This window comes from Rhynchophorus ferrugineus, unplaced genomic scaffold (genome assembly GCF_030347505.1).
Source record: "Rhynchophorus ferrugineus isolate W39M unplaced genomic scaffold, kcgeb_rfMv2 rfM11, whole genome shotgun sequence".
NCBI classification, from domain to species: Eukaryota; Metazoa; Arthropoda; class Insecta; order Coleoptera; family Curculionidae; genus Rhynchophorus; species Rhynchophorus ferrugineus.
The window spans coordinates 3714170-3739873 of NW_027472590.1; the positions used below are offsets into that span (position 1 = coordinate 3714170).

At 32.9% G+C, this 25704-nt stretch overlaps 1 protein-coding gene across 2 annotated transcripts in view; it reads left to right on the plus strand.

Annotated features, from left to right (window-relative positions):
• Positions 1–14135: 14135 nt before the first annotated feature.
• The window catches only part of beat-IIIc (beaten path IIIc), a 446098-nt gene continuing 434529 nt past the window's right edge, over positions 14136–25704 (plus strand). Inside the window, exon 1 of one of the 2 annotated variants that reach the window (XM_076418187.1) lies at positions 14136–14609. In XM_076418187.1, coding sequence (XP_076274302.1) covers positions 14564–14609 — 46 coding nt within the window. In that variant the 5' untranslated portion in view covers positions 14136–14563. The remainder of the gene's footprint in view (positions 14610–25704) is intronic. The other variant, XM_076418186.1, reaches the window with a different exon arrangement.

Consider the following 25704-nt stretch of genomic DNA (forward strand, 5'->3'; position numbering starts at 1 on the left):
TAAAACAACTCTCATGTCAGAGTCAAAATGTACTAAAACTCATAGTTGCTGGGGCAACATTGCGACGTTTTGACAGGTCATGTGTGTCACTACTGTTTTGAATAGACCATATCTATGAAATTATTTAAATGATCATAGAAATAATTCATTAAAATTCAGACCGAAGTACTCAAGAAGTAAGTTACCACCGATCTTGTTTTCATCAACTAGCGGACCCTCATTATCTTAATATATTTACTGAATCCTTCTTTATTCGCATTATAATTGATGATCTTTAAATTGGGGAAAAAGTCCAAACTAAAATTAAACAATTGTTCTTTTAATGCGCTTTAATTGACAGTAAATTCTTCTTTTGATACGTACCGACCGTTTGACGTCACTTCGACTGCGTCATCTAATAGAGGCTGAGTTTTAAAAAAATCGATTTTTATTATTTTCTCTTAATGGAAATTGTTGATTACAAAAAAAAACTATCATCAAAAATCAGTCTTTAGATTTCTATTTTTAATGTTTATTAATTAATTCTGAGTATATTTATTTTCTGTTTATTTGGTGTTTTATTCTAAAGTATTAGCTACTTATTTTTTTGCTTTATAGTACCCAGCAAAGTATGAGACATATAACATTAGTCTAGTAACTCTAAAAAATTAGGTCATAGAGCTTGAATAAGTATCATTCAAACAACTTGTATCATTCAAAATGTTAGTGTTAAATTTTTTATAAGAGTGTCAGTGCACACCAAAGTGCTTTACCAATCAGCTAAAAGTGATAGTAGCGAAATAAGTAGACTCAAGCGTTCGCTATTATCCGAGATTAATTGATATACTAGAGCAGGATTTATAATAACGTATTTTACACAGGATATATCTTACTGAAGTGCGTTTCTACAATACAATCAACTTCTATTTATTATAAGAAATAAATGTTGTCTGCTGGAAAGATATAATCACTAAGGTTAATAACAAAAATTTCAATATTGAGATAACGTCTTCCTAGTTATATTTGAGTTTCAGGCCAGAAAGAATTTGTATCTTCAGGGTCTGTTCAGAGGTCATTACTCCAGATGAGCCACTTATCAAAAGAAGTGGTATTTTAAAATAGCAGTGTTTGATTATATGTTGACTGGGGTGGGATTTTGTCACTTAGTTATTTTCACACTTTTTTGTCCACTGGGTATTTTCAACTTTTTGATCAGTATTTCAACAATATTCAAACGATTTGAAACAGTATTTTTTCCATTAAGTTTAATGTAGTCTTAAGATAAATGATGTTGATGATGAAGTTACAACAAATTGACTATTCAACAGCTAAGAGGGACTATACTTTGTAATAACTAATTTATAACTTTTTATAACTAATTATAACTAATCAAACATATTAAGGTATTTAATAAAGATGTTTAATATATTTAATACATTTTAGTAGCAGTAGCAATACCATTAAGTACTTTGCAACTTATATATTGTTTGCTTCCCAGTGATTCAGCTTTAACTGAATCACAGTTTAAAAAGCTGATGCTGAAGAAATTACACACCATGTTTAAGTGAAGATCGTTCCATACGCTTGAATCATCTGTCAATCGTATATATGTTTGGCTGCAAATAACTGGGGACATATAACTACCCCATCATGGGGTGTACAGGAATGAAGATAATTGTTTCATTTGTTCCTTTGATATTGAACATAATCCTTATCCTAGCAAATAATTCTTCATACAATTGACCATACAATTTTGCAACTTTGTAATGAATAAAGTACGTATTAAGATATAGAATGCTGAAAGTATTTAACAGATTTCATCTAACTTCAAGAAGATTGAAACTCATCGTTATGTTAACTTAAACAAACTAACTAGATTATTTGAATATAAAAATGTGTCCTTTTCACTGATATGAACTGAACAATGAAGGTAATATGTTGTCACTTAGTTAAGAGCAAACAAATACAAGATTTTAATAAACTTCGACTCTGATGGTTATTCTTCGTGCAACTCTCATGGTCTTAGTAGTACAATTATCTCCATTTCCCATATATTATTTCATTGATTCTTCCGTAAAATTAGATAGAGTGTAATATTCAACCTAATAGTTAGTTTTTCATATTGATATCTGTTTCCGCTTTATAATTTGCTGTCGGACAGTTTACTGGCAATAATGAGACCCTTCTTGTAAATAAAATTACCGTAATTGCTGAGAAATACTGTGCCACCACGTCATGGAAAAATGTTTCGCGTATATTTATCTGGAAGTTAAGCAACCGCAACTTTCATAATTATATTTACTTATGCGAATATTCGCAGGGGCTGATGTCTGTATGATTCTTCGACTTAAGCGTTTCTAAAAATACACTATTAGATTGACACGAATGACTTATCTTGATATTATTATTTTCTGTTGAATTAATATTCTTCTCAATTGTTTTGAGAACCAGGGTAAGTTTGGACTTGAAAAGAAAATAATAAAGAAGAAAATATATACTATATAATATAATATTATATCCTAATATTATAATTTTTATTAATAATTATATATATAATATTATATATATGTTATAATTTTTCAGATAATTTAATTATAATAAGTTAAGCTATAGTTTACACTAAAGGTCTACACTTTATATAAGTTCGTATGGTTTTGTTCGCTTCAATCTCCGGACATCCTGCGCGCTGTCCAGCAGTTCTATTGCTTCCACGTTAGTATGATTTAGTAATCTTCTTTCGTATTTCAAGGCAAAACCTTATATAACTTCGCAAATCTATTTAAATTCCAGGTCATCGTGCAGTTCTTCGTTGGTTACGTAGCGATAAGCATTGATAATCAATCGAAGAACCTTATTTTGATAGCGTTGGATGACTAGTGGATTTGAATTTTTAGTGCAACCCCATATTTGCAAATTGGCTTTATAATTGTCTTATAGATCAACCTTTTTGATTTTAGATCAAGTTAAGAGTATCTTCCGACTAACCAGTATAGTTGTTTTTTTTGGTTCTAATGTGTTTTGCTTTTTGTCTAACATGATGTTTCCAATTTAATCTATCGTCAAGATGGATTCCGAGGTACTTAGCTGATTCTGGCTGATTTGGCCGCAATGCAAAAGTAACCTGGACAGATATAGAGCTATTAAGTAGAATTTTCCAATCTGTCGTCCATTTTTAGATTTTGTAGACTGCCACTTGTACCTTTCTACTGCCCTTGGCACAGATATGTCGTTTGCCATAATAATTATGTCGTCAGCAAAGGTTCCAAGTAGTGTTTCTTTTGTTGTTGGAATGTCAGTAGTGTAGAACAGATATAGGAGAGGTCCTAAGACGCTACCTTGTGGAACTCCAGCCGAAATAGTTTTAAATGACGAGAATGCCATTTCGTGCGATACTCCAAATTTTCTTCCGAAAAGATATGATTCCAGCAATTGACAATAGTTACGCAGTAACAATTTGCTCATCTTACAGATTAATCCCAAATGCCAAACCCGATCAAAAGCTTGTGAGACATCCAGGAATATTGCAGAGCAGTATTTCTGTTCTTCAAACGCTCTTGCACTTGCTCTGTGCACTTGATCGATAGTTGAATGGTGATTTTGAAAACCAAACTGGAAATCTGGTATTGTTACCAAATGTTTAACACGTTTAAATATCAGTTTCTCAAATAGCTTTGATATTGCAGGTAGTAGCGAAATAGGCCTGTAAGATTCGACTTGTTCTGCAGGTTTGTCAGGTTTTTTGAGCATAATTAGTTGTGCCACCTTAAAGCATTAAAAGTGCCAGTATGGGTATTAATTGGCTTTATGATTGTTTAATAAACCATCTCTCTGATTTTAGGTTAAGCTGAGAGTATCTTTTGGATAACAAGTACAGTCATATCTTCATTAAGGAAGTATTATTAGAGGTTTGCGAGTTCAAAATCTTGTAACTTTGACTACTGAACGGAAATAATATATACAGCATTGATGGACAGAGTGGTGTACATGTTTTAGCAGTAAATATATTAAACTGATATTAATTCAACGTCCTTATATCACAAATCCCTGCTTCACAATCTTAGGAACCGAGTTTACCGAGGAAATAGAATCAACGTACCTTTTTCTTCAATTTAATTGAAAGAACATAATGAAGAGCGTGGAGAATGTAACGTTCCCTTGCATCGTCCTTATTCTCTAATGATTATCCCTTAATTATATTAACTTTCGCGTTTAGGAACGAGTAATCTGGCGCGAGATAAGCGGAGAAAGGAGCGTCTCGCTCTGTATATCATTCCCTTCCAAACATCAACATTCCCGTGATTATATTACTCGAACTACGGAAGTTTGACGATTAAAATTTCATAAAATTACAAGGGAATGACAAGAAAAGCTTCCGTTGCGCCGTCGAAAATAATAACATTGTATCTGGCACGCCATAAAAATGGAATTTGGTGTCATTATCGAGACTGCCGGGAGGGTTAAGTTTTAATAAAAATATGATGTCGTCGTTTTGCCGCCTATTCCCGCGACGTTCCTCTCCTTTTATAACTCGAGATAAAATTGCAATATTGCCATAAGTAAAAACAAAAAAATAACGGGGCCGATGTAAAAGTGCAATCAATTCGGCGCGTTATAAACTTTATAAGAACGATAAAGATTACTCAGAGTAAGGGCTCCAAAACCCCGATATTTTTCCACTTTCTGCGTGAGTGTGTCGTTCATGTGTATATGTATGAATTTTAGTAACTTAACATGGCGTCAGAAGTAATTAAGCTCTTTTAATGTTATACATTTTAATGTCGAATATGAAATTTTGAATATTACACGATTCTTATTATTAAAAGACTTCGGGAAAACTCCCGGGCCTACCATAGTAAAACACATTTTTTGGCAAAATTAGTTTTTTTTATTTAAAGTAATTCCCTTTAAGGGTGATACAGTGATTATAGCCACCCTCCAACTTTCCGATACCATTTTTGTAGTACGATTTGTCCTTTCCTTCAAAATAGGCCTCAGGTTCGGCGATCACCTCTTCATTCGACGAAAATTTCTTTCCAGCGAGCATTCCTTGGAGATAAGAGAACTGGAAATAGTCCTGGGGGTCGGATCTGGAGAATACGGTGGATGAGGAAGCAATTCGAAGCTCAATTCATGGATTTTTGGCATCGTTTTCACTGACTTCTTCAAAGGCGGCCGTTTTTCGGCGATTTCGTCCATCAAACGGCCCAATAACGCTATGTAACAGTCGCTGTAGATGGTCCTTCCTTTTTCAAGGTAGTCAAAGAAAATTATTCTATGTGCGACCCAAAATACGGACGCCATAAACTTTAGAGCTGACTGTTACGCTTTCCCACGCTTTGGAGAGGGTTCATCGTGTACAGTCCACTCGGATGATTGTCGATTGGACTTCGGAGTGAAATGATGTAGCCATATTTCATCCATTGTCACATATCCACGCAAAATCTAGGTTTTATTACGCTTGATCATCTCCAAATACTCCGAATCACCAACTCGTCGTTCTTTTTGGTTAGAGGTGAGCTCCCGCGGCACCCACTTTATACAGAGCTTTTTCACGTCCGAATATTCTTGAATGATATGATGTACACGTTCAGTTGATACCTTTAGCGTGTCTGCTATTTCATTCTATTTCAATGTACGGTCATTCAAAATCATTTTGTGGATGTTTTCGTCGGTAGCATTTTTTAGCATAGAAGTTTTTGCTTCAACTGTATTTTTTTCCCTTCAAAAAGCAATATTTTATCAACACACGAAATTCCTTTTTATCCAATTTTTTCACAATGACGAAAGTTACTTCACTCAAAATGCTATAATTCACAAACTAATGATTCAACAGCTGTCAAATTTACACAGTGATCTTTTGAGGGTTAGGGCTAACTAAAAAATATATGGGTTTAATTCTTGTAGTGCCATCTATGTGTGTAGCGGGGGACTTTTCAATTGACTTGTTATATTTGCCGATTTGTCCGTCAATTATTGAACGATTTTCAAAATAATTTTTTTAAATTCCATTGGAACTAAATCTGGATCAGTTGGGGTAGGGGGGAAATCGAGGAAAACGCTCAAATATGATATTTTTTAAATAAAATATCACATATTTTTATATAAAATAATCAGTTATTCGTATGTAATGTTATTGCTGCGCCAATATTATGGAAAATCGGAAGTCGTTGAGTGAAAAACTCATTCCGTTTGCATCTTAATAACAGCTTCTATGGTGTAATGGTTAAAGCGTTTAGCTCCCAAACCGACTTCAAAGTGATCAGTTGGTAGTGGTTAAAGTAATATTGTAAGTAGATAAATAGATTTAGGTAGGTATTAAGCTAAATTGTGTGTATATTAATAGAATATAAAATATCTGTAGTAGATAGGTGAAATAAGGGTTTTGTTTATTTTTATTAAGTTATTACAACGATTATTACGTACATATTTCGTTTTAAAACGTTTTTTTAATGTTAAAAATCTAAGTTTAATTATTTTTGAATTTTTAGTGAGTTCCTTATTTATTTTTTGAAGTCAGATCAATTTTTATGTCAGAAATATTTTATTAAAATTATTCTTTTATGTAGAGCAAGGTCAAAACCGTAAATTTTAACAGCTAGATTAGGTTGTTTAAATAGATAATTCATCTCTTCACCAATACATATCGTTTAATAGATATAATTTAATCTCTAAATGCACTATTTCTTATATCAGCCATACTGAAAATGACGTTAAAAATAACTAAATATTACAAGCCAATCAGATCCCGCCGCAGCTTATAGCGTAGCGATTAAAGCATGTAATGTGTTATATTATCAGTAAATGAAGCCTTAGTAATATTTTCTGTTTTGCGCGATATATCTGCTTTTGATTCCTTCATTGTTGAGTAAGCTTTTAAGAATTTAAGAGTTCAACGTATTGCTTCAGTAATATTTTATGGAGCCTGTACATCAGTCTCTTCCGCAGGACCTTATCGAAGGGTCTGTGATATCTGTGTGTCCAACAATATAGCAGAGCAAACTTTTTATCTTGGTAGGCTTTTACAATAATGTCCTGGTAAATTGTTGGATGTCTGCTCGTAAACTAGGTATTAGATTTCTTCTATCTGTATTAGAGTGTTAAATGATGTCTTTTATAGGAATTTATGGACCTGGAGAATTCTTGAGTGCTATGAAAGATATGGAGAGAAAACCCTATAACCATTTTTTTGGCAACCCTGTAATACACACAGATTATTGTTTATAAATAGATGCATTGCTACACAATCCGTCTAAGCATTCCATTGTTGTTATTTTCGAGGAACGGGCCCCACCCTGTCTCCCCCCCCCTCACGGCTCCGCGCTTCTCTTTCCACCGGTCTCGCTCCCAATCTTCTTCGACAATTTTCTAATTATTCGGTTATTACTTCGTGTTTGTCTTCCAATTTTAATTAGTGGCTTTTAATTCCCTTTTTAAATTCGCTTACTTGCCCGGCTGGTTGTTGTTGATTTAAACTATTTAAGGAATTACCGTTGGCCAAATAAGTTTTGACCGGGTATTTGGCTTAATTAGACCGTCTCGGGTTTCGTTTTCTTTTTGTTTTGGTTCGGTTTTCGTTCGGTGGTTCTGCGTCCGCTAATAAAAATGTTTCTCGCAGACTACGATTATTTTCGGTGTTTTTTTTGTTAATCTGATGATTAATTTAAAGGGCATCATCTGTTGGTTAACTGTGGACTGTTAAAAGCACAGGTTCGCCAATACTGTTCGTAGTTAAGCCCAAAGGCAGCTTTAAGATGAATGATGGTTAAGATGATGATCACTTTCGGGTGTGAATATGGTTTAACAATGTTTGAAACCATATAATGATTTCAAATTAAAAAAAAACTATTCAACAAAAAAAAATCCACAAAAATCTCTTGAATATATTTCACTATTCATATATTAACGTTTTTGTACCGTGTGATATTATAATATCATCCTCCTTAATAATCTATTCCTCCCAAAATTGCTTTCATTAGTGTGAAAGGATAAATAACATTTTATAATTTCTCTCTTACTACATATTGATTAAATATGCCAACTCCTTCAGATTTAAATCAAGTCTATCTCATTACAGACATTACTCTCCATCAAGCACCAAACTCAACCCCTCTAGAGAGCAACACAGATGCTCTTGCCATAAATTCGATGCGGTTTGTAGTCACTTATCGCTGGCTTTTTCGTCGATATACCCCTTCGAGGATAGATTGCCTCCTTGACGACTGTCGGTCTCTCTATGAGGAGTATACCAAGGGATAATTCTGACTTTACCAATATCAGCACCCAATTCAATCAACACAAAACTGAGAAATATCCTGAATACCTTTTCATATTCTCGGACGGTTCCAAGAGCAATGACCATGTGGGAGCAGCATTTACATCGGTTTTGTCGGAAGGACACTTCTGGCTCTATAATGATAAAGATAAAGAAGCTTTAACTAAACACTTATTAAAAGTATTTAATCCGTACCCATTTGAAAAATTCGCGACAATAGAAAATTCTCGCACACTACGATTATTTTCGGTCATTTTTTGTTAATCTGATGATTCATTTAAACAGCATCATCTGTTGGTTAACTGTGAACTATATAAAACACATGTTCACCAATACTCTTCGTAATTAAGCCCAAAGGCAGCTTTAAGATGAATGATGGTTAAGATGATGATCACTTTCGGGTGTGAATATGGTTTAACAATGTTTGAAACCATATAATGATTTTAAATTAAAAAAAAATATTCAACCAAAAAAAAATTGCACAAAAAATCTGTTGAATATATTTTACAATTAATATATTAACGTTTTTGTACTGTGTGATATTATAATATCGTCCTCCTTAATAATCTATTCCTCCCAAAATTTCTTTCATTAGTGAGAAAGGATAAATAACATTTTATAATTTCTCTCTTACTATATATTGATTAAATATACCAGGGCCTTGAGATTTAAATCAAGCCTATCTCATTACAGACATTACTTTCCATCAAGCACCAAACTCAACCTCTCTAGAGAGCAACACAGATGCTCTTGCCATAGATTCGATGCAGTTTGTAGTCACTTATCGCTGGCTTTTTCATCGATATACCCATCCGAGGATAGATTGCCTCCTTGACGACTGTCGGTCTCTCTATGAGGAGTATACCAAGGGATAATTCTGACTTTACCAATATCAGCACCCAGTTCAATCAATACAAAACTGAGAAATATCCTGAATACCTTTTCATATTCTCGGACGGTTCCAAGAGCAATGACTATGTGGGGGCAGCATTTATATCGGTGATGTCGGAAGGACACTTCTGGCTCTATAATGATAAAGATAAAGAAGTTTTCACTAAACACTTATTAAAAGTATTTAATCCGTACCCATTAGAAATATCCGTGACAATAGAAAATTTTCGCACACTACGATTATTTTCGGTCATTTTTTGTTAGTCTGATGATTAATTTAAACAGTATCATCTGTTGGTTAACTGTGGACTGTTAAAAATATAGGTTCACCAATACTGTTCGTAGTTAAGCCCAAAGGCAGCTTTAAGATGAATGATGGTTAAGATGATGATCACTTTCGGGTGCGAATATGGTTTAACAATGTTTGAAACCATATAATGATTTCAAATATTAAAAAAAAAAATTCAACAAAAAAAAATTCACAAAAATCTCTTGATTATATTTTACAATTAATATATTAACGTTTGTGTACTGTGTGATATTATAATATCATCCTCCTTAATAATCTATTCCTCCCAAATTTCTTTAATTAGTGAGAAAGGATAAATAACATTTTATAATTTCTCTCTTACTATATATTGATTAAATATACCAGGGCCTTGAGATTTAAATCAAGCCTATCTCATTACAGACATTACTTTCCATCAAGCACCAAACTCAACCTCTCTAGAGAGCAACACAGATGCTCTTGTTATAGATTCGATGCAATTTTTAGTCACTTATCGCTGGCTTTTTCATCGATATACCCCTCCGAGGATAGATTGCCTCCTTGACAACTGTCGGTCTTTCTATGAGGAGTATACCAAGGGATAATTCTGACATTAGTAATATCAGCACCCAATTCAATCAATACAAAACTGCAAAAATATCCTGAATACCTTTTCATATTCTCGGACGGTTCCAAGAGCAATGACTATGTGGGTGCAGCATTACATCGGTTTTGTCGGAGGGACACTTCTGGCTCTATAATGATAAAGATAAAGAAGTTTTCACTAAACACTTAATAAAAGTAATTAATGCGTACCCATCTGAAATATCCGCAACAGTAGAAAATATAGTTAATATTCTTAACTCTCCGTTTCAGATGAATTTAACACATCAGAAATTTACTGTTAAGGAAGTAAAACAAACAATAGTTTATGTTTAATGCTAAAAGCCCCTGGTTTTGACTTAATTATTGGAAGATTCCTAAAAGAGCCCTCAAAAAAGGGCATGAAAGAAGACTCAAAATAATTATAGAAGAGAGAAATATTATTCCAGAGCATCAATTTGGCTTTCATAATATACACGGGACAACAGAACAAATACATAGATTAGTCAACAAAATTAATTAAAACTTATATGATAAAAAATATTGGTCCTTTGCCTTTCTCAATATATCTAAAGCCTTTCACATGTTGTGACAGAATGGACTGCATGTTAAATTGAAAAAGCTTTTGCTCCATACGCACTTTCAACTGCTGAAATCATACCTCACAGACAGACATTTTATTGTCAAACAGGGTGACGCATACACTGACCTACACCTAATATATTCAGGTGTTCCGTAGGGCATTGTTCTTGGTCCATTGTTATATCTATTGTGTACAGCTGACCTAGCGATCTCAAAAAACAGTACTGTTGCAATAGATGCCGATGATGCAGCGAAAACATGGGGTTTCAGAGCAAATAAGACAAAATCTACCCATGTGACATTCACCTTTCGTAGAAGAAACTTGTCCCTCAGTAAAAATAAATAATTATGAACTCCCACAAGCAGACAACGTTAAATATCAGGGAAAGCATTTTGATCGACGTTAAATAAAATATATTGGTTGATAGGGTGTAAATCTAAATTATTCTTAGATAATAAGATTTTGCTATATAAGTCAATATTTAGGCCCATTTGGGCCTATGGTATTGAACAGTGGGGTACTACTAGCAAATCTAACATAGATATCCTCCAGAGGTTACAGAATAAAGTGTTGCGAGTCATTGTCGATGCCCCATAGTACGTCTCCAACAAACTAATTCAGCGCGATATCTCCTTAGAACCCATAGTATGATTCGAAGTTTTAATACAGAGTACTCTGAAAGACTGTTAGTGCATCCCATTGCACTTGCCAAACAGTTAAATGTGCGCGATGATAGTGAAGTGCGTAGTCTCATACATAAACTACTTTACGAACTGTTTAACAGACACAGAGTGAGAAATAATAATCTTTAGAATAAGTTAGAATAGTCTTTAGAATAAGTTGGGATAGAGTTTAGAATAAGTTAGAATAGTATCTAGAATAAAATTTAGATAATAAGTTGGTACAGCAGATCACTTACTGAAGCGATTTTGTACATGTCAGGACAGAAGTTCCAAGAGATTAATAAAAAGTTTCAATTTTGACTGTTTCGTGTGTAACACAAAACTGGACACTTTAATTTTACTTAAAAAATGTTTCTTCGTTCTCTTCATACCATCTCTTTTCTGTGATGATAAAAAACCGAAAAAATTTTGTTTCAGGAAGATATTGGTTGAAACAAAGATATCTACCACAAATTCGTTGAGCTATAATAGATAATCGTGACTAGAATTATCCCAATTAATGTAAATCATTATAGTTATCATTGAAACATAAATAAGTTGTTGATCATTACCATTTTAGTCAGTGATATCACAGTCTGGCTAACAAGATAACATCTTAATTAGCTACTAATTAAAAATACCCGATATGGACACGTGAGAGGGACGAGGGCGAGAGCGAACATTTGTTAGAGGGTGGAGGGTGGTGGCGGCGACCCCTTTTTGCGATAAGGAAATGGCAAGACCATTTTTTTAACATCCCGACCAAGTTATTAGTCACGCTTAATATCTGCCAGTCGAAGAGATGTTTATCGGCCTAACAGCGGCCAGGCTCGTGACGCAATGTTTTGATGCAATTACAGAGTGTTTGAGTCACTTTAGTTGCTGTGCGGTTGGGCTTTAATTCTTAAGATTAATGATAAAAAAGGCGTACATATAATAAATCATGTATCGCTAATGTTAGGTGTGGTGTATACTGTTTTGGTTAATATACTGGATGTTTATTGAAGAAAACCATTACAAACTTTCTAAAAAAATAACATTTAACAGAAATCTGTTATTCAGAAAAATGTGAACTGAAATAAATCGAGCTCGTATAGGTAAAACAAGACAAAGAAGCCACCAGCACCATTAACAGATCAACTGAAAAGTCTGACAAAATTAGTTCTTTTTATTCAACATAATTCCCTTCAATTGTGATACGACGATTATAGCGACCCTCTAACTTTTCGATGCCATTTTCCATTTCAGTACGATTTGTCTCTTGCTTCGAAATGGGCCCCAGTTTCGGCGATCACCTCTTCATTCGACGAAAATTTCTTCCCAGTGAGAATTCTTTAGTCGCAACAGTCGCTGTGGGCCATATTGGACTTCGGAGTGAAATGATGGAGCCATGTTTCATCCATCGTCACATATCGACGCAAAAACTCGGGTTTATTGCGCTTGATCATCTTCAAACACTGCTTCGAATCATCAATTCGTCGTTGTTTTTGGTCAAAAGTGCAAGCCGCAATCAATTTGTGACCCTGAATATCTATTGTTTTCGGAATTTTCAAACAAAGTAATATATATTACGGAGCCAGCTAAAATGTATCAAAATAAAGGGCTAAAATAATGCCGGTTTATAGCCTGTAATAATTATGACTAATATTTTAAATAATTTAACGTACATCTGACAACCAGGCGGCGACCGGCTGTTAGACGTCTGAAAAAATCTTGAAAGGAATAGTGATAAGAGATTTTAACTCTTACCTATAAATTATTGTGGCTGTATAATTATTTGTGGTTTTTAGATATGCTATAATGTTAATTTTTGTTCAATTATTTTATTTAGATTAGAATTTTTTTGTACATCTAAAACTCAGAGTTAATTTGGCAACATTGCAATATTTCGACGTCACAAATATCCATGATGCATTACTAAAATAACTTTTAATAGACTATAGATTATGATATTAGGTGACCAGTGCCAATAATACCATAAAGTTAAAGAATAAATAAAATATATCTAAATATGTAATTTATAAATTTCGTCCCAATACTTTGCAGTTTAAATATATTTAGTTTAACATTCTGTATCCGAAACTACGTTTGAATATTACCAAGAAATTTCTGGATAACTTTTTTGGACCAATTTGACAGACAAAATTGACGAAACAGAGGAAAATTCAATTTAATTTTAAGTGAACTAAACTAGAGGTATAAAAAAAACCTACTTTTGGTATAAAATATTTGCTCTTTTTTTGTTATTATTATTTTAGATAAAAAATATGTGAAAACATTGCACTCTATCGAATAAAAAAAGAATTATGAAAATCGGCCCGTAATTGACGGAGAAATCGGCGAACATACATTAAAAAATATATATACAGCCGAACATAGAACCTTGTCCTTTTTTGAAGTCGGTTAAAAAGTGAACCAGTTTGACAGAAAAAATTGAAGAAACGGGGGAAAATGCAATGTAGTTTTAAATAAATTAAATTAGAGGTATAGAAAAACTCTATTCTTGGTATAAAATATTGATTTTATTTTGTTTTTAGTATAAAAACTCGAAAACAAATATAGGAATAACAGAATGATGGAGTTTTAGACGAGAATAAACGTATTGAAAGTTATAAAACAGTAGGTTGTGGCCGTTCGATTGTTTCCGATGTCCGTCTCGTGCCTGACACAAGCCGTCAACCGAGGGGCAGATGGTAGACACTGTAAATCGAGTTGACCGAAGCCGGCCGTGAGTCACAAAACGTACCCCCTCTCGACGTCGCTCTTTTCCAGCCTAATTAATATGCCTAATGATAATATATTAATTGCAAAACATGCAGCTCAGGGTGCAGAGAGACGACCGCGGACGACCGCGCCCGACCGCTCCCGAACCTACGACACGAGTGGGAGGAAAGTTCTTGCGACGCCAGTGTATTTCGTAACGTCGTGACGCTGCCGCGACGGATCGAGGGTGGCTTCGAGGGTCCCGACACGACTTCGGCCGGTGGTAAACTACGCGCGAACATCTCGCGACGCGTCCTGAACTTCTGGCGATTTTTTTGACGGGTTTCCGAGAGCGGCATCTGATCTAGCGGGCGACGATCTCCGTCCGATCGGCGATTTGACACACGTTTTGCGGTTTTTGCACGCACGATGCAACACTCGACGCTCCTCCGACTGTTTGACGTTTGATTTTCGGCCGTAGTGTTTATCGATGGACTATTCGACCGGGGTGGTCGTATTACCGGTTTTTTGGTGACCGTTTTGTTGGTTGGAAAAGTGCGTGTGACATACTTTGTGCGAGTTTGGACATCGCCGGATCAGCCATGGAGAAAAAACTGGTGGTTTTAGTTTTGGGAATTCTAATACAAGGTAAATGAACTAAACTAGTCTTTTTTTGTTATTATTATTTTCGGTTTTTGGTTTAGATCAATTTATATTGATTTAATTCAACATATTGAGTTAAAACTATATTTTAGTCATGTAGTATTTTTTAGTGACGTAAATGAAACTAGGCGTCAAATATTTTTAATTTATAATGTAGTATTTTCGATCTACATCCATTGGCAGTAGTACTGTGAACTATGAGTTCTACTTTTTTTTAAACAAGTGTCATCTAGGGATGTTCTGGTAAACTTTCTGACCATTGTACTCATTTAAAATTTGCCAATTCGGTTTGTTTACATAGTGGGTTAATCAAAGATTGCGAAATGTGTAAGTTGATAAGTTTTGAGGACGAAACATTTATATTCGAAGATGATGTTTCTGCGTTCTCGGTTTTTTCATGAAAATTTAGGATCAGTGTCTACCGAACAAAAGTTATTCAGAGGTTTTTTAGTCCAAAGATATTACGCACGGTCTGTATTAATACATTTTTATTCTTGAAGACGTTATAAATGATTGATTGAAAAATAGACAAAAATAATGTTCATTTATATTAATTTATATGGATTCAAATCAACACGGATTACAATGTATTATTTTTTGAAAAATTCAAGTTATTAAACTATAAATTACTAATATATTAACATGTATTGACATAAAACTGACATAAATCAAACTGGAAGAAGCATTTTTGATCTATGTCCATTGACAGAACTACTCACTCTAGTTCTGTTTTTCTTTTTGACTTTCTGAACTTTCTGAGTATTATACTCATATAATACATAATGGTGCTGATTCCATGACTTTATTTCTGGTGGTGCAGCGGTTATTACATGTTACCATAGAATTCCGGGGTTACATCCCTGTTTGGTTCTTAGGAGAAAATTTGATGTCTTGACGACATTTGCATTCTTCAGGCCCTACCTTCCAAAATATAGATCCGTTATAGTAAAGTAAATTCGACCATATGATACACTTAATTATAACTAATGTAATATTGTTAAATATATTTTTATACTTAGGGGATCATTTTTTCAATAACAAATATACTTAAAAATAAAAAAAAACTTGGAGCAATCTTTACTTACATTTTATTTGGATTACTATTGGTGTTCTATGAACAACTAGTCCATTATTGCCTTAACTATTGGTCCTTAGTTAGTCTATAATTAACAAAGCCTTTATTTCAATACTAATTAACATTTTTTTCTCCTTTTTCTTTTATTTATATATACATAAATAAATATATATGAATTTTGGTTCTTTCTACCATAGCCTACATTCAAAGGTTTTGATTTTGGTGTGATTTTTTTTCTGAAAAGAACGTACATTTATCAATATTAATCCAGTGATGATTGAAATTTCAGTTTTAGTTTTTGGTATATAGTTAGTTTGGTTGTGGGTGAATTCAAAATGTGTGGATTTACTTTAGTTGACTTCTATTTTCGATATTTTGGTCCACGTATTTATATTGTTCTGTTGTTGCAGTTTTGACTGATCCTTTGCTATGGCCTTCAATATAGCAGAATCTTCAGCGATGTATACATATCCTATTCAAGCCACTTTGTACCTTTTCTCTTCATATTATCATTTAGAGTTTCGGCATGAATCGACCAACCAAGAAGTAGGTGAACATTCCTTCGGATCATTTTTCATTATCCTCTTACTGGGTGTGGTAAAACATCATTGTTATTGAAATTGTTATCTATTGTTTAATATATTTTAGTTACTTTTTAACTTTTCCATCAATGCTAGAGCCAATAAAAAGTTAATGATTTTTATGCCGTTTTTATGTGGATTTTGTAGTTAATTCATAAAAAATATCTGCAGGCAAAAGGAGTATAGAGGACGTTTCCAACGTTCTTGGCACCAGAATAAAATATATTTAAATTTATAATTCATACTTATTTTACTGTTTATTAAAAAATAGACGTACATTTTATATATATTACATTAATTAATATATATTAAGGGTATTATCATCGCAGACTTGCCTAATTGATACTACAAGGTATAATAAAAATCCAAATTTCATATTATGTTAATATGAGCATTGTTGTGTGGAAATTTTAAATAAAACTTACTTTCATGACCCTAGTACAATATCTTCAATATTTATCTATATATATACTCCATCAATAGGACAACCGATGGCCACGCGTGTAAAAACATTTGAACAGCTACCCGGTATCTAGATTAACACACCTGGTGTGTGCATTCAAGTCCAGCTACGTATATTTGTCTGATATCGTACGACTGTATACATTTTTTTGGAAAGTATACTTAGACACATATTTACATTTCCGTTAAATTGACATATTTTTATATGTATAATAGAGTATTATTTATTTATTCGTTGAGAATCAGTAGAAGATGGTGCAACGTTCGTTTAGTTTATATCACTTAATTTTTTATTATTATAGGCGTATTCACCATTTCATTACATATAGCTTTTCTGTTGAAATTCAGGAATCTTTCTATATTCCGGACCGAAATTCTAAGAAGCAATTTCAAAAAGACCACCATGCTTTAGTTGATATTATTGTTGGTCATGACACTAATAATTTATTCCAATTTGTCAAATCGCATTCGCCATTTCGTTCGAAAAAACAAAAGTAATGCAGCACCCCAATGCCTCAACTTGTATTAAAAATTATATGAGCCTGCTTCACATATATAAAAAAGTTTCCCCACTTTTGCGACACATTTTTTGTCCTGAAGGAAAAGGTTAGTTCTGAAAATAATACTTCCCGGCTTAGTGGATTTTTCTTGTATCGCCACGATATGAAAGTTTATGTGTTGTTTTTTTTTTCGCGGGCAACTTTGATCCTTACTGATGCCGCTTTTATATATGGATTTAGTGATTTTCTTCTCGCATAAAGAATGAAGTTTTTTTATAACTCTTGTTTATGTTAATAGGACGGTAACATATGGTCTTTTGTCTCTTTCAAATTTAGCACACTAGATACATTGGTGGTTGATGTAGTCACTATAATTTCTTTTGTTTTACAATTGCAACTGAAGTTGAAGGAAGAGTAATATTGTTTATTAAAGTGTTTTGTTTTGTGAATTGAGGAGTTATGAGACGATAATTTATGTTACAATTTTGCCAATTTTATTATGTGAAATAACAAATACTGTCTTCAATAGTCCGGTTGATCTTGCTAAATCAGTCTGGCTATAGCGTAGACATATAGAAGTTCTTTTGCGGATATTATATCTTTTTTATATTTTAAAGTCTCTTTTACCACCGAGGGTTTCTCTGGATTGGACCTACTGTTTAACGTGGGCTCCGAATCACGGTCCTCGGCACTAAGCCTACTAACTGGCTAGTGACCAACTTAGAAAACATCCGGTCTTAACCAGCCTGGTTACTGGCCTGACTGTGATCATATCCCTTGTCTGTTTATGCAAGATAATCTAGGACAATCACAAATATTAAACAATCATAAACATAAATTTACGAATATGCCCCAGCAGCATTCAAACCCGCAACTATCGTAACAGCAAGTAGACCGTCCTGTTGTCTTTACCACGGCGCCAATCAAGCCGGCTATATTATATTTTTACGTGATGAGTTTGATAAATTAATAATCGTATTTATAACTATAAAAAATGTATTTTTAAAGATTTTCCAACCAAGTGAAAAGTGATTCAAAACTTGAAATATTTTTTTTATTTTTATATTAGATATTCTTAGTATCCGATTTAGTGATCATGTTTTGGTCTCTTATGGCTAAATCTTGTATAACTTCATAAATCTCTTTAATTTCGAGGTCATCGTACAGTTCTTTGTTAATTGTGTGGCGATAAGCATTGGTAATTAATTGGGGAACATTGGCTTGGCAGCGTTGGATTACTAGTCGGTTTGGTACTTTAGTGCTATGCCATATTTTAACTTGTAGGTCCGAATAGGCTTTAGAATTGACTGATAAACCAGTCTCTTTGATATTAGGTCAAGTATCTTCAGACTAATCTACTTTGACATGGATGTTGAGATATTTAGTTGATTCCGCTGGAGGAAAATAACATTGCTATGGACAAATTTTAAGCTATTAAGCTAAATTTGTCCATGGACCAATTGAACTGTCTATTGTGAGAAATGGTTGGTACTCATGTATAAAGAACTACACATGTGCAAACGAAATTGGTAACTGGCGGAACGAATTTTCTTCATTTTGAATAAGGAAAAGTAAAAGTAGTAAAGTTCTTCAGTAAAATCTGTTATACTATTCCGTTAAAATCTATGTAACTACAATATTGTTTAGATGAATTTATAATATCCAACTAAATCAGTTGAATGTCTGTATTGAACAAATGATTATACTTTTAAGTTTCTTTTATTAGTCTCTTGGAACGTCAACAATCTGCCCGTGGGCTATAAGTATCATTGTTAGATTTCCGTTATATAATATAACCAGCCTAACATGTAGAAGATTACTTCAGTAAGTGATCTGCTGTACAACTTATAATCTAAATCTTATTTCGAATAAATCTTCTAACTTATTTTAAAGTCTATCCTAACTGATTCTAAAGGCTATTCTAATCTAATCTATCTGTCTATTAACCGGTTCGTATGGTAGTTTACATTTGAGCCTACGCACTTCACTGTCATCGCGCACATTTAACTGTTTGGCGATTGCATTGGGATGCACTAATAGTCTTTCACAGTACTTCGCACTAACACTCCGAATCACACTCGTTATGGGTTCTATGAGGATATCGCGTTGAATCAGTTTGTTGGACACGTAATATGGGGCATCGACGATGACCCGCAACGCTTTATTCTGAAACCTCTGGAGGATATCTATGTTAGATTTGGTAGTAGTACCCCAAAGTCCAATACCATAGGTCCAGATGGGCTTAAGTAATGACTTATACAGCGAAACCTTGTTATCTAATGATAATTAAGATTTACGCCCTATCAGTCAATACATTTGGTTTAGTTTAAGCCCAAGCTCTTTGCGTTTTTTCACTATATGTTTTTCAAGTCAGACGTCGATCAAAATGTATTCCCAGATATTTAACGATGTCTGCTTGTGGAAGTTCATGATTATTCAATTTTACTGACGGTATGTTCTTTTGCAAAGGGTGAATGTCATATGGGTAGATTTTGTCTCATTTGCTTTGATACGCCACGTTTTCAACCACAATTCGACATTGTTAAGATGAAGTTGGAGGTTTTTTATGGCTGATCCTTTCAGTTTCTGAACAACAGACATCTAGTACACTGTCGAAGGTGTAGGGAAGAAGACTAATTTAGAGACTGATCAAATATGGGAATTCATCATTCAAAATTCAGTTCTCGGTTTCTAAGTTTAAAGGTGTAGATTTGTAAGTTAAATGAAAAACTTAGTAGTTTTTTCTATAGAGTTTTGAAATTGTACTTTTTTTTCTTTATTGTTAGAGTAATGTGATTTATTTTTGATGTTCAGTTTATTACATTCATTGTATCAACGATTGTGTTTTAATCAGTACTTAAGTTATCAAAACCAACCAGGATTTTGATATATTATTTATATAAGGAGGAAACATTAACTATATTGTAGTGTTTTTATTATATTACCTATATTGAAATTGTGACATTAATGTTAGTAATGAGGATAAATACGATAACTGTGTTGTTAATGCAAATACTGTATTTTCATTGTCTAATGTTGTTATAATTATCCAGTATAACAACTATTATACCTGTCCAGAAAAAGAGTAGCAATTAATCAACCAAGTCGTACAATAATGCTTCCGTATTTTTATTTTACAACATTCTGGGTAGGAAATGATAGGATGCAGGAACAAAATCATTTGTAATACCGTCGTTGTTCGTTTTGGAATTTTTTTGTTATCGACTCCTGATTGATAAATGGCCGATTCCGTGGCATTAAAATTGAAATAAAACAGACAGTGATCAGAGAGCATTAATTATGTTGTATCAGATGAGATTTTCCTGTATGAATTTTATGATATCGATGGATTTTTTGTTAAAAAATGAGTTTTAAATTTATATAGTGTTATTATTTAATTTTTTATTAAATTGTCTCTCGATGGTACTGCATCTGAATCTGTAATTCTTCTATGGATGAAACTGAGAACATTTTGATTGGTCGTGTTACTATATTTTCTACAACCAAGTCTCTATGAAGATAATTATTTTTGAAGTACCATTATCAGCGATAACAATACTCCTCTACACATTGTTCTGGAACAGTATAAGAATGTATTTGTACAGAAATACTTTATATCATATTGACAGGGTAGAATTTCTTCTTATTTTCTCTACTTCGCATGAGCTTTCTAGAGTAGCTTCGTGAACAGTTTTTTTTATAACATCTTTATTAGATACAGTTAGTACAATCTTAATTCAAAATATTTATTACTACATTTCATTTGTACTTGGATTAATTCATAAGCAAGACGAGTGCGAGAAAATATATCAATATATATTCCTCAATTATAAAATTATAATAACTTATAGCTATAGTTTACACTAAAGCTATACACTTTATATAAGTTCGTATGGTTTGGTTCGCTTCAATCCCCCGACATATTGCGCGCTGTCCAGCAGTTGTATTGCTTCCACGTCAGTATGATTAAGTAATCTTCATTTGTGTTTCAAGGCGAAATCTTGAGTAACTTCGCAAATTTATTTCATTTCCAGGTCATCGTGCAGTTTTTCGTTGGTTACGTAGCGATAAGCATTGCTAATCAATCGAAAAACCTTGTTTTGAGACATGAACAGTGACATTCCCAAAGATCTTACTGTATTTTCCTATATCAATAGGGACATGTTGATTTCTTTTATTTATAAAATGGGCGTACGCAGGTGTAGGGTCTTTCAGTTAGTTTTGTTTCTTTAAAATAAAATACTTCATTATTTAAAATGCTCATAAAAATGCAGTCACTAAATGAATGGTCATTCTATAATAGTCCGACCAAAATAAGCTTCCGTATTTATACGCATTTTATATATGATATAACACAATAAATTTCCGATCTTGCTCTTAAAACCAACTTTTCATAGGAATGTAATTTTATTCATCAACATTCTTTTCTTCAAACCTACGGATAACAAAAGATCCTCTAACTATTCAATGCTTTTTTGTAGAATTATTTTTTCTACATCACTGTGGATGACTTTGATGGGATAAGCTAGTCAGTTGATGATTTCTTGACCTCAAAAATTTGGTGGTAAATCCGTAATTTATCATTCTGCTATATTGACGCTTTCAGATTGGCACCGACTTCAAACTGATCAGTTGGTAGTAGTTAAAATAATATAGTAAATAGATAAATACATTTAGGTAAGTATTAAACTAAATTGTGTGTATGTTAGATAGTGTAGTAACTAATATAAGTTGTTCTTATGGCTGCATACATTATATATTCACTCAAAACCAACTCCAACTTTAAATACTGCCATAAAACGACAGAATTACTGCTGAATCCTAATCCACAGTGATTAAGTCAACATAGTTTCGGATGGTTTCGAATGCAATTTGTATTTTTCCAGCGGAATTCTCCAGCATACAAGAAAATCCACGATCTGGCTGGCCTTCTTTGCATACAAAGGGACGGGTTTTATTTAGACATCTGCAAACTTTCCGAAGTTTCATTGTCGTCTGAGATAATACTCAAAACCCCACATAAAGTTCTCCATTGCTGTCTAGTTTGGTGTGTTGGTCATTTTTTTATTACCCGCTATCGTGGAGTAGACGACTGGAGGTGTTTTAGATATACGTGGAAAACTTGCAGGAGAAATGGTCGTTCTTCGAATGTCATTAGGAGACATAACTTTAAATATTTTGTACGTACACTAGAATTTTATTAATTCATTTATTATATTGCTGCTAGTCTTTGCTAACTAATTTACAAATTTGTCCTTACAATAAATCAAATTTACATATATATCTAGGAGGACTCATCGACCCTGTCTTAGTCTCAATGCAATGCAATAATTTTTATTTATTAACATTGCTGTTTTTCTATTAAGTACACCTTAATACACTACACTACACAATATTAAATAGTTTTGAGTCTGCGTCCTGTTCTGGTGTTATCCAAGAGTTGTACTATCGTCTCCTTACAATCCTCTTGCTTTCGTGGGGTATTTGTAGGTCTCGGTGTAAGTAATCAGTTCTGTAGTATCTCAGTGCATCTGCAATACTTCTCAGGACTTTGTTCTGAAAAATTGTATTGTATTCGTATTATTTTTTGCGCAACATCCCCCTAATTCCAAATGTTCATTTGGTTTCAATACTTGTTTGTATAACAGCAATTTATTATGTACTGACAACTGTGATTTTCTTCCAATTAACCAATATATTTTCCTATATTTTAACTTCAGATCTTTCCTTTTTTATACGTTCCTTCCAGCGAAGTTTTGCCTCAATATTCATTCAGAGATACTTAGATTTGTTACTATATGCTTTGCGGTATGATTATATGTGAACTGTGCATGTGCAGATTTACCTTAGTTAACAATAACAAAAGTTAAATACATTTTCAAAGTATATATACCATTATTTTTCACTTGGTGTTCGTGTTATCCAATCGATGTACCTTTAAATAATACCTACATTTGTGTGAAATACAAATCGTGTTAAAGGATCTAAAGGCCCAGAAATTATCTTCATTGTCTTGTTAGTATTATTTTAATTAGTTCTAATCAGTATCCAAAGTTTTTAGTTGCAAAATAAACTTGCGAACTCACCCATGAATGCTTTACTTTCAACAACAATGTCGATTCTTTGCGAGAGTGAAACTATTGATGACAGTGACAGTGACACCTTGTGTGAAGAAACAAAATTGTTGTTTTTTAGTACTTTCTTTGCAATTATTCGGTAATTTCTCACCATATAAACCTTCTTTGGATATCTGCAAACATGTTCAAACCAAAATTAGTCAAGTCGGCCTAGCTGTTCTCGAGTTTTAGCGAGACTAACGAACAGCATTCATGTAATCACAGAAATTCGAGAGAAAAACTACTGTTTCCAGAAGAAATATCAGTTTCTAAGTTTAAGTTAAGGCCCCTAATCATATAGCTCAAAAAAATATCGCAGAAACTGGTGAATTAAAACAGAAATTATTTGGACATCCAGCTTTTTTGCCATACTTAACTCCCTTTGATATCATGGAGAAATATTAAAGAACACTCTAATATATTCTAATAGATTCTCGTCCTTAAAATAAATCCAGAAGCTCACTGATTATCCCGTATCGATATAATATTACCAAAACAACTACTATTAAGTAATAAAACTGAATAATGTATACTTCGTGTACCAATATGTCTACGTATTATGAGACATAACAATCGCAGGACAGAATATTTTATCACCGACGTCCTATCGCGGTAAAATCAATATAACATCCAATATATTACACCCACCAGATGGGATTAGCTCACATAATAATTTAATAAAACTATTTAAAAGCTATCTGTATCCAGGTTTGTACAAATTGATGTTATGGGTTCGGTTCGGATTTATTAGGGGCGGAAATTAATTAATATTTTTTATGTTGTAACGGCTCCAATAATTCATATATTGGATAATAACCAATTGTGGTTTTGTTGAATAAGATTTGGTGATATATATGGAACAAGTTTTGTTTGAAATCTGTTTAGGAAATTTCAATAATTCTTGTTGTGATTGATATAATTATTGGTTGGTAGAATATGTTACTCAAGGTGTTAAAAATTAAGTATTTTTTTATTATTAGTTTTACTCTCAACAATTTGCCTAGTGGGCTATAAGTATTTCTTAAAACTTAATTTATTAATTAAACGATTTCTCGTTCAAAAATAACTTATTCTAAAGCTTACTTCAAAGTCTGCATATTTCTGTTAATCGGATATAGTGAGGAAAAATTATGATTTTTGATCATTTTCATAATTTTTCTTATAACTTTTATTAAACCAAGATGCTCAAAAGACCAGAGCCTGTGTAAAATAGCATTGTGAATTACTTGGTATAGTTATTCTTCCTTGAAAGTAATAGTTTATCTTATATTGCTACCATGATTTTTCAGCGGAAACTTGCTTAAAATCTACTTTAATCTACACGTAACTAAAAAACAATTAGTTTTCATATAAAATGGTTGCTATTTTCGCTGTTCTCATTACAATATTGCTAAACGGGGAAAGTTTGATTTCAACTAGAACTTTTTTCATATATATACCGATCGAAAATTGCGATTTCTGGCAATTTTCAGACCTTTCCCTCTAACTTTGGTTTTAATCAAGATACAGTGCTGAAAATATCAGAACCTATGTAAAACTGGCTGACTAGTTATGGGGTAAAGTTGTTATTTTTAGAAAGAAAATAGTTTACGTGTTGTTGCTACTACGATTTTTTAGTTTAAAATCTGTTTTAACTTATAACTCAAAAACTATTGGTTTACGAATAAAATATATGAAATTTTGTTTTTTTTTCACCATAATATTGTTAAAATAGGAAAGTTTGAGTTCATTTGGAGCTCTGATTTTAAAAAAATCCATATTTATAGTCAGGAAAAATTGCGATTGTTGGCACATTTCCGTGCAATTTTTATTTTAACCAAGATACATTGCTGAAAATACCAGAACCTATGTGAAATTATATAGTGAATTATGTGGTAAAATCATTATTCTTCGAAAGCAAATAGTTTGCGTGTAATTCCTATTATTTATGAATTTTCAGCTAAAATTTGTTTAAACTTTGTATTTACTTATAATTCAAAAACTATTGGTTATCGAATAAAATGGATGCTATTTTAGTTTTTCTTGCCAAAATATAGTCAAAATAGGAAAATATGAGTTCATTTGGATATTTGAACATTTTTGCATTTTTTCCATGTATATGCCCATCAAAAATTCCGATTTTTGACCGTATTCAGACTTTTTTATATAACTTGCGTTTAAAGATATAGTTATGTAAATAGCACTCTTTATGCAGAATTTGACGACAAATAATATGGTGAAACCCTTTTTGTTATAAGTGCCATAGTTTTAAAGTTATTCGTATTTTGTGTTTTTGGTGAAAAATTCTTTAAACTCTGTTTTTGTCGATTTCTCGAAAACAATTGATTGAATAACAAAACTGATGGT